Raw genomic sequence first — 10,533 nt, forward strand, 5'->3', positions numbered from 1 at the left:
AATTCTTGCAACTGACCACACCTCCCCTGTCCCTAAGATAGGCGATGATATGAGCACGGAGCTCCCAACCATTCTTGGGGCTATTCTTGAGACAAGCACCTCTTTTTCTGAGTGATTCCACTACTAAAATCCAACAAACATCTGTTCAGAAGCCTCTTGTTAAGGCACTTCTGAGATCATCAAGACTTCCAACAGCTTACGGACGGGAGGAGAAAGAGGCCTGCAGACCACTGGCCGTGTCGAAAGCAGGAGTCAGTGTGGGCCATTTACAGTCAGGACTGCTGGCAGGTCACAGAGGAAGAGTGGTCAGCACTGAGCAGGAGGGGAGGGCTTCATGGAGGAGGGGGTCTGGCTGAGCTCTGAGGATGGAGAGGATTTCCGGAAGTAGAGGTCAAGAGACCGGTCTGAGCAAAGGAGGAAGGCCGCCACTTTGGGGCCAGGCCTTTATGGAAACTTCCACTTGCAGGAATGGCTTCCCGAAGAGTTCACACAGAGGATCTCTCAGCTGGACATCCGGTCGCCGGTCACCAAGATCAATGGTAAGAGCAAAGCCCACTGCAGGGCCGTCTCTCGGCCACGCTCAGAGTGAGCAGGGTCCAGGTCTGGGGGAAACTGACCTCATCATCATTTCTATCCACAACCTCCAGCCTGCCCCCTGATTTGAAGGGGAAACACTTTTTCATGCTTTCTCTTCCCAGGGTGAGCAGGGTGATGGGGAGAGAAGGAGGATTCCCGGGGTGCAGAGGACACGGGCCTTGGGGCCCTGACCCCTCCCTTCCTTTGGTTCCTCAGTGGCTGTCAACCGGCTGCCTGACTTCCTGGCGGCCCCCAATGCTCCCAGGCCGACCCCCAGCCTGCCCCCTGATTTGAAGGGAAAACACTTTTTCATACTTTCTCTTCCCAGAGTGAGCAGGGTGATGGGGAGAGAAGGAGGATCCCGGGGTGCAGAGGACACAGGCCGTGGGGCCCTGACCCCTCCCTTCCTTTGGTTCCTCAGTGGCTGTCAACCGGCTGCCTGACTTCCTGGCGGCCCCCAATGCTCCCAGGGGCCAGCCGCTGCCCCATCACCAGTGCTCCATCCACCTGAACTGTGAAGACACCCACCTGCTCCACCAGGCCTTTGAGGATGCCATGGATGGCCGGCCCTCCCACAGGTGAGCGGTCCCTGGGCTTTGCATCCCTGGGGTGTTCTCAGCCATGGCCCTAGGGAGGTGGGGCGACTGTCTGGACACAGTAGGGTTGTCTCTTCCTCCTGGTGTTAAATATTCACAACGAGGTAGGACCTGCCTAAATCCACACTTAGATCCAAGGCGAGGAAATGCATCCCAGGCAGGAAGTATGGGTCGGGGCAGGGAAGGGACGAAGAGGGCAGCAGGTTCAGCCAAGTAGCACGGATTAGCAGAAGGAGCGAAGAGAACAGAGCTGGCGTTTGGGAAGAACTGGAGAAAATGCGGGAGAGAAAGGGCATTTATCCAATTCAGCCGCCTGCCCAGGGGCCCACACTCAGCGATTCCATATCTGCTCTTATCTCTGATAAGCTGCTTCATGCAAAACTTGGAAAAGGATTTTCCACCTCCCACCGCACCGCAGCTGTATCTCCATCCTAGGGACAGGCAGGGATGTTCGGGAGCAAACATCTGTCCATCCTGTCCATGTCCTCCAAAGCCTGTTGAAAACCGATTCTGTGCCAGGCTCTGTAGAGACACAGGTTGAAGAGTCAGGTAGGGGCATGAGGCAGACACTAAGTTCATCACAAGAGCATCTTCCCATCCTGTCCATGTCCCCCAAAACCTGTTGAAAACCGATTCTGTGCCAGGCTCTGTATAGGCACAGGTTGAAGGGACCAGGAGTCGGGTAGGGGCATGAGGCAGACACTAAGTTCATCACAAGACGGGCACACAAACGTTAACAGCATGAAGTAAAGAGGATGTGGGCCCTCAGAGAAGGGTAGAGGGCGAAGCCCACTTATCCATTCATAAATATTTGGGGCCCTGCTCTGTTACAGGTTAGTTCAGGGACCAGGGTGCAACGCAGAAGCAGAGTCAACAAGGCCTCTGCCCTCAGGTCACTGGCATTTTATGGTGGAGACAAGATAGCCATGCACTGTGACATGGAGAAAAATAGGTCGGGGGGAGGTGGGATGGTTGCTAGTCTTCATTAGAGGGTCAGAAGAGGCTTCGCTAATAACTTTGCATTTGAGCAGAGACCTGAAGGAGGTCTGTGGGTATCTGAGGAAGAACATCCAGACAGAGGGAAAGTCAGGTGCAAAGGCCCTGGGGCAGGAGGGTGCTGCTGTGTGGGAGGCACAGGAATAAGGCCAGAGTGGCTGGAGAAAGAGAACCTGGGAGTGAAGGGCAGTGGTGGGGTCTGAGCCGCAGCTGCTACATCCTGCTGGGCTGTCGACCACTGCTGGACTTTCCTCCAGGGGAGTGTGGGCGGAGCCTCGCTTGCATTTCAGAAGGACCACTGTGGCCACTGTGCGGAGAAAAAGGATATCTGCGCAATGGGTTACTATTACAGAACCCAAGGGAGAAGGGGTGGAGGCTTGGCCCAGGGTGGGGGCGGTGGAAGTGATGAGAAGTGGCCACATACTGGGTATTTGAAGGCAAAGCTGCCAGGATTGGCTGTTGGGCAGGAAGTGGGGTCGGAACGAGAAAGAGAAGCCCCAGGAGAGGGTGTTTCCTTTGTCGGGGAGGGTAGGAGGTGTGGGCAGGGAGGAGCGGGTTCTAGCGGATCCCAGGCATTCGGTTTGGCAAGTTACTTTGGAGGGGCCTAGTGGACACACAGCCCAGAGGACGCTGGGAGAAGGGGCACTCAGTGGACGAAGGATGGCAGTGTTTGGAGGCCAGAGGAACACTGTGCTGCAGGCGGAACAGGTGTTGTAACAAGGGAGGGGCAGGAGGCGGTTCCTGGGCTGCTGGTGCCCGGCAGCTCTGTGTTGCTTGGCCTGCTCGGGGCAGGCGACCAGGCAGGGGTAAGAGAGGTTGAAACCTGGCTGCCCAAGCGCCTGCTGACTTAGCCTGGCCCCTTGGCTCATTCGTGTTGTTTGTCTGGACCTGGGACATTTGAGACCCTTTGTTCTACAGGCTGCGGTGGAGGAAGGCAGGGAAGGCCAGGCATTCGGGGCTGGGGCTGGTGGGACCAGAGACCCTGGGGCCGGGGCTGGGGCTGGGCTCCTCGGGAGTAGTCTGGACTCCCCTGGTGGCCACTGCCCCTGTGCCGGTGACCAGCCACCTTGGCCTCACAGAGGCGATCCGCCGGCCTGGGCGGCATCTCGTCCCAGGCCTTCCTCTTGTCCCCTGTCATCGCAGAGCGGCCCCAGCCCCTGCCCTTGGGGCAACTGCTTCTTCGGATCTGACCGTCCCTCCTGTCACAGGCCTATGATTGAGCTCTGCATCCCTTCCTCACTGGACCCCACGCTGGCTCCCCCCGGCTGCCACGTGGTCTCCCTCTTCACTCAGTACACGCCCTACACCCTGGCCGGAGGCAAAGTCTGGGATGAGCAGGAGAGAAACGCTTATGCAGACAAAGGTAAGGGGTTCCGCTAGACTTCCTGTCCGCAGTGGCAGCTGGCTGGGTGGTCTGAAGGGCCCCTCTCCTCTGAGTCCCCCGCCTTCAGGATCTGTCCCATGAGAAGAGAATTATCCAAGGGAACCTAAGTCTACATAGTGAATGCCCGGGGTCAGGCACTGGGCTAAGAAAGTAAAACAGACACAGGTCCTGCCCTCAAGTGGCTCACAGTCCAGTGGGTTGAGTAACAAGGAAACCAATCTTACAGTACAAGGTCCTGTGTGAACTGAAGGAGGAAGCGTAGGCAGAGGGACGTGGAGAGCTTTCCAAAGCAGGGGCCATGGGAGCTGGGCTTTACAGGATGAACAGGAGTTCGCCAGGTAGCAGGTGGCATTCCACGCAAAAGAAATAGCTTGAGCAAAGCGATGCAGTAAGGAAAGCTTTGCACAGTCAAGGAGAAACAAATAACTTTGTGTTGAGGGTTTAGGTAAGAAGGTGGGACTAGCGTGAGGTCCATAGGCCTTTGTACTGAATTATTTATTTGCCTGAGGATTGTTTTTATCTACCTATCTATCCATCTATCTATCTATCTATCTATCTAATTTTGCTTATTGAGATGTAGTTTGCAGTGTATAGTTTAATGAATTACAGTAAACTTGCCAAATTGTGAACCATAATGCCTCCTCCTAACACCCCATCTCCCTGCTGCCCGGACCAGTGTTCGACTGCATCGAGGCCTACGCCCCTGGCTTCAAGGGCTCTGTGGTGGGCAGAGACATCCTCACTCCACCTGACTTGGAGAGAATCTTTGGGCTTCCTGGAGGGGTAAGAATAAGTGTGGGGGTCCCTCATCACATTCTTCTCTCTGTACCCCACTCCCTGGCGTGCCCCACACACAGCCTTCACCCAAAGGGGGGACAGTGGCAGGGCCCATGGCGGAGAGGGGACAGAGGAGGGGCCCGATCTAGGGAGCTCACCAGGACGGGGGCCCCTCCGCCTGGACGTCCATGGCCGCCCGTCCCATTTGAGCTTCTTCAGAGGGAGCGTCCTTCCTCCAGGCAGCCGGCCCTCAGGCTCCTGGTCAGGGTCCCAAGCCTCCCTGAGGCTGGAGGCAGGGGGGCGAGTGAGGAGGCCAGTCCCAACCCCGTGGCACCAGCCTCCTGTGGCTGCTGACCGCGGCCCTGTGTCTGGGCCCAAACGGGATGTGCTGCTCGTGTAAAAGGCACACCAGGTTGCAAAGACTTCATGTGGGAAAAGTGTACAGTGTCTCATTCATTACGGCGCTATTGATCCCGTGTTGAAATGATAATGTGCTGGGTCTACTGGGTTAAATGAAACACACGTTGACATTGATTTCACCAGTCCCTTTTTAAAATTTTAATGTGGCTCCTAGAAAATAAAAGTCACCTATGTGGCCCACGTTAGATTTTATTGGATCCCTGGTCCAGCTCTAGGATAAAGGAGGCCAGGCAGGGGGAAGGGAAAGGAGTGGGTGGGTGTGGAAGGCATGAGGTGGGCGGGGGTGACATGAGGGTCCGCCTGGAGGCCGAGGAGAGGAAGGTGGCTTCTCCACTGAGGGGGCGGGGGGGCCGGCAAGAGCAGGCTTGAGGGATGAGGTCGGTGAGGGGCATGCTGAGAAGCCGGCTGGAAACATCCTGCAGATGTTCGTCGTCTTGCCCAGACCTGCCCCCCACCCCCACCCCAGCCCCGGCCAGGCTGGTCTGCCCAGGCCATCGGAGCAGAGCCGAGCTCGGTCCCCAGGCCCCTCGTCTGCCACCTCCTGTGTTTCTGTGGAGCGTGGATCCCCGGCCCAGGCTCAGACGGTGTCCTGGTCAAAGAAACGCGTGCCAGCAGCCGAAATCAGTCGGGTTCCTCTCATTGCAAACAGAGCGGGATTCGCAGTCCATAGCAGAACATGGAGAATCTCCCTGTCAGTGTCCCGGTTCCCTCGCCTCTGCAGATGCTCCCACCTTCTTTCTCCCTGAAAACATGCCCCTGGGAAGCTCCCCCCAGCCCCGGGGACGTGCCCCTGTGTCCTCTCTGCATCCTAAGAACCAGGAGAGCATCCCGGAAGGGGGGCCCTTGGGGAGCACAGGGGAGTGAAGACCCAAACACTCCTGTGTTCACACCCTGGCCCTGCCTCCACAGAACATATTCCATGGCGCCATGGCCCTGGACCAGCTCTACTTCGCCCGCCCCACGCCCCTGCACGCCGGCCACCGCTGCCCGCTCCCAGGCCTCTACCTTTGTGGAAGTGGGGCCCACCCTGGTGAGTGCCCCTCCGTCCCACCACCCCGTGTGGGTGGCGAGGGCTGGCGGGACGTCAGAGGCATGCGGACGGGGACAGATGGGGACCGGATAAACAGGGAGGGAGGCAGGGAGGGGCCCGGGACCCCCACAGGAACAACCATCCCCACAGTCAGGATTCTCAGAGCTGGGGGACCTGGTGCCCTCTGCCGGGCGGGCCACAGCCCAGGCCTGGTAGCTCGCACCCTCCTCAGGAGGTTTGGGGGTATGGCCCCGAGGCATCTCCCCACATTCCATTTGGACTGTGAGGTACCCGTGCCCCTAAATCCCCTCCTTCATTCAGACCAGTCAGGATCGGTAAGTTAATGTCTCCATTTAAACACTCTCCCCTCCCCTTTCCCCAGCGTGACTGGCCTCCCCCAGGCCTCCGTTCATGCCAACACTTACCTGGGCCCTGTCCTTCCCCTCCTCCCCTCAAGCCCTCAGTCCTGTGCCAGTTTCACATGCTGAGGGTCTCCCATCAGGCACATGGGCGCTCATACCCAAAGGGGCACTCGCTTGGACTGTGGGCTGGGCCCCTCCCCAGAGCTCTGAGGCAGGAAACCTGCAGGGGAGCCCAGAGCCTGTCTTCCTCAGGGGTCAGGGGTCAGGGTGGTTCTTAGGCCCACACCAGAGCACTCCAGCATCCTCACTCTGCTTGGCCACTGCTCCCCTGCGAGCCCTGGCCCTGCCCGCTCCCTGGCGGGGGCAGGGGGAGGGGCGTGGAGTGCAGCTTTGGCTCATGGGAGATTCCCTTCCAGGAGGAGGGGTCATGGGAGCTGCTGGTCGCAATGCAGCCCACGTGGTCTTGGAGGACCTCAAGAGCCTGTGACCCTGGCCCAGGAAGAACTGCCCTTGAGCTTGGAGGTCCCCACGGGGCCATCTGTCCAGGCTATGGCTGAGGCAGACCAGTACTCACGGCTCAAGCGACTATTTTAGAAAAACACATGCAAGTTACATTCGGCACTGGCTAACCTTGTATCCAGGGCTCATGATGAACTGCTTTTGTTGTAGTAAAAACAATGTTTTGTACAGTCTGCATTTTTCTATATATTAGAATAGGAAAAACGTAACTGTGTAATTGCATGTCTGCGTGATAGTAGGTGGGATTTACTTGTCTGGAATACTCAGTATTCTCACAACATCAGCGCCTCACAGCCCATTTGGCCAGCAAGCATCCCCATCTCACTGCTGGGCCCCCACCACCCATGGGTTGGGGAGCCGCCCGGTGAGGCCCAATCTGCTGCTGACACTTCCAGGCAAACTGTAGGAAAGGTCCCAGCTCCCCAGGGAGCCACCACGTCATCCACAGGGGCCCCGGGCCTGCACGGTGCCCGGCATCTCAAACCCTTACCACCGCCGGCCAGGCTAACAGCGGTGAGGGTGAGTGCAAGGCAGGCGCAGCTGAGGGCCACGTTCCTGACTGAGAGCGTCCCACCTCTTCCTTCCCACAAGCAAGATGCCTGTGACCCCTGTCCATGTGAACTCGTGTTATTCTCGAGTGGGTTGTCACTCCTGGTCAGAGAGATTCGTACACATGGCCCCGTGGTGATACAACGCCCCAGCCAGCTTCTCAGTCCAGCAGCCCAGGCCGCAGGTCCCGGGGCCTCTCCTCCCTCCTTCCCCGCAAATGTATGCAGATTAAGATAGACCCACTCATTACTCAACCTCAATAAACGCAGCTTTCTCACTTGTAAAGGAGTCGTTGTGAAGATCAAGTAAGACAACAGGGCATGTTTTCGTCCAGTCTCTGGCGTATGGGTGGTCCTGCGGCTGATACTGTTGTTGAGATGTCACCGCCATGTTTGTGTCCTGCGGGAGGAGGGAAAGAAGCATGTGAGGGAGGCAGGTGCGGCTAATATCCAGTGAGACGGGTGAAGGCGGTGGCCTCACCCTCGGTTTCACAGCTCACCCCTTTCCAGCTCCCACATGATGAGAACGGAATTGGATAACAAGTAAGAACTTGCAAAATCTTCAGAGGCCTGGGGCATAGTACATCAGACTTGGTTGTTCTAAAGATTAACAACCGGAGGGGGATGGTAAGTAAAAGTCACAGATACTTAATTTAGAAAATTTTAAAAATACAGTGGGGCCTTGACTTACAAGTTTAATTCGTTCTGTGACAGAGCTCGTAACTCAAATTACTCGTATGTCAAATCATAAAGTGAACGAGTGAGACACGTGATGCTGGGCTGATGTTGTGGCGTTCACTGTGACGTTCGCTGCGCCAACTAGCAGTGGGGTATCTGAAGCTGGCTCATAACCCGAATTTTAGCTCACAACTCAAAGCAAAAAATCGGCCGAGAGACGGCTGATATCTTGAAAAACTCATTAGTCGGGACACTCGTAAGTCAAGGCCCCACTGTATAATAGCAAAGGACATAAAACCCAAACATAATCTTACCTGCAGAAATCACCGTGGTTACCATTTTACAATATTTCTAGCTAGGCTTTTACATCATCTGGATCACATGCTACATTCTCTATGTGAGTTTTATATCTTTCATTTTACTTCATGTCATGAGCATTTATCAGTAGTATAAAAACATTTGAAAACATTGTTTTTAATAGTTGCCCAATAATCTCTTGTAAGGATGTAGCATACTTCATTGCAGGACACTGAGTTCAGCCTTGGCCTTGGTGGCTCATTAGCACCAGCCACAGGCCAGAAAGCCACTCTTCTACCACATGGACCCTGAAATGACTCACCATGGTGTCGGCCAGGACGCAGCTGCCGGCCAGGCAAACATTCCCGCTGGAGGAGGAGGAACTCGGGGAGGTCAGGGAGGGGCCGGAGAGCAGTTTCAGCACAGCCAGGAAGCGTTTCCCGCTGTGTGGTGGCTTCCTGTCTGTGTCCACGGCTCTGGAAGATACATTAGGTCCAGATGAGATACACGACCGGGCCTGTGTCCGGTGGGGTGCCTCGGCTCCTACCAGCCCCCGGCACATGCCATCCCACTGAGCAAGGGGACCGAGCTTCCCCGAAGAGATGACTGCACATGGGCCACGGACCAGCAACGAGTCCCTTGCTGACTTCAGAACGTAAAACTCTCACAAGGATAAATAAGTCGGCACCACATTCGAACCTGATTTATAGTTGTTCGCTTCCTCCGAGCAGCGGGGATCACTTCCTCTGAGGCACAGGCACAGTCGTGTAAAGACCTGGTGAAGTTGTTAGGTCGTGCGGCTCTGATGGCCCCTGGGCAGTGGTGTCCAGCCCGGCCCGCGGGGGAGATGGGAGGGTTACAGCCCTGGGAGGAACTCGGGCCTCCTCGCTGGAGGGATGACAAATGCGGCCGCCGGGCCCCCTGCGGACCTTGTAAGTGTGCATTTTCCTGACGCGTGTTCTGTTTGCAAAGCACTTGACAGCATCGCGTTCTTCTGTGAGAGATTGACGTAAGTCCCGTGGAAAAGGAAGGACAGGGCTTGCCTGAGCCGGGCTGGCACCCTGTGGGGAAAGGGAAACTCTGAAATAAGGAGAAACACAAATGGACAGCAAACCTAAAGTCATATTTCACCTCCCAGGAATCAGTTACATTCCACTTAAACCAAACTCCCATGTTTTACCTACAAAACAAAGAAAAATTATTCCTATTAGAAAATTACCAGTGTGGGCACAAAAAGAGACCCTCAGATGCTGTTGGCAGTGGCATCAAGTTGTATTTGGTAATGAGACTCAAAAGACAACATCCAAAAGCCAACCCATGTGGTGGGTTATTCAACGTTTTGTCATTTAACCTCTGAAAAATATCAGAGCTGTCCCCAAGGATGGAGGTACAAGCACATTCATGCAGTGTTATTTGCAATGGCAAAATATTGAAAGCAGCTTAAATGTCCCAAAATAGAGAATTAGTTAAATTCATCTTGGTATTGCATGGGATGGACTACAAAGGGGCATGTTTTAAAATCACATTTTGAACCCTAACCCAAACCCTAACCCTAACGGTATCCTGGGAAGAATCCTAACCCTAACCCTAACCCTAACCATAACCCTAACCCTAACGGTATCCTGGGAAGAACCCCTAACGGTATCCTGGGAAGAAACCTAACCCTAACCCTAACCCTAACGGTATCCTGGGAAGAAACCTAACCCTAACCCTAACCCTAACGGTATCCTGGGAAGAAACCTAACCCTAACCCTAACCCTAACGGTATCCTGGGAAGAAACCTAACCCTAACCCTAACCCTAACGGTATCCTGGGAAGAAACCTAACCCTAACCCTAACCCTAACGGTATCCTGGGAAGAAACCTAACCCTAACCCTAACCCTAACGGTATCCTGGGAAGAAACCTAACCCTAACCCTAACCCTAACGGTATCCTGGGAAGAAACCTAACCCTAACCCTAACCCTAACGGTATCCTGGGAAGAAACCTAACCCTAACCCTAACCCTAACGGTATCCTGGGAAGAAACCTAACCCTAACCCTAACCCTAACGGTATCCTGGGAAGAAACCTAACCCTAACCCTAACCCTAACGGTATCCTGGGAAGAAACCTAACCCTAACCCTAACCCTAACGGTATCCTGGGAAGAAACCTAACCCTAACCCTAACCCTAACGGTATCCTGGGAAGAAACCTAACCCTAACCCTAACCCTAACGGTATCCTGGGAAGAAACCTAACCCTAACCCTAACCCTAACGGTATCCTGGGAAGAAACCTAACCCTAACCCTAACCCTAACGGTATCCTGGGAAGAAACCTAACCCTAACCCTAACCCTAACGGTATCCTGGGAA

General features: G+C 55.1%; 1 protein-coding gene and 1 long non-coding RNA gene across 4 annotated transcripts in view; one reads left to right on the forward strand and one right to left on the reverse strand.

Moving 5' to 3' along the window:
* Positions 1-6,851, forward strand: part of PYROXD2 (pyridine nucleotide-disulphide oxidoreductase domain 2) — a 24,636-nt gene extending 17,785 nt beyond the window's left edge. For all 3 annotated transcript variants that reach the window (XM_005885375.2, XM_005885374.2, XM_005885376.2), the window contains 6 exons: positions 467-539; positions 998-1,154; positions 3,377-3,531; positions 4,229-4,335; positions 5,659-5,779; positions 6,558-6,851. In XM_005885375.2, the coding sequence (XP_005885437.1) occupies positions 467-539; positions 998-1,154; positions 3,377-3,531; positions 4,229-4,335; positions 5,659-5,779; positions 6,558-6,628 (684 nt within the window). In that variant the 3' untranslated portion in view covers positions 6,629-6,851. The remainder of the gene's footprint in view (positions 1-466; positions 540-997; positions 1,155-3,376; positions 3,532-4,228; positions 4,336-5,658; positions 5,780-6,557) is intronic.
* Positions 6,852-6,945: 94 nt separating this feature from the next.
* On the reverse strand, positions 6,946-9,209 carry LOC106724616. Its single transcript, XR_001360467.1, has 3 exons — positions 8,883-9,209; positions 8,506-8,659; positions 6,946-7,608 (listed from the first exon to the last, which is right to left on the reverse strand). It is a non-coding gene; the product is annotated as an uncharacterized LOC106724616 (long non-coding RNA).
* Positions 9,210-10,533: the final 1,324 nt, after the last annotated feature.

The sequence above is a fragment of the Myotis brandtii genome, unplaced genomic scaffold, assembly GCF_000412655.1.
Source record: "Myotis brandtii unplaced genomic scaffold, ASM41265v1 scaffold902, whole genome shotgun sequence".
NCBI classification, from domain to species: Eukaryota; Metazoa; Chordata; class Mammalia; order Chiroptera; family Vespertilionidae; genus Myotis; species Myotis brandtii.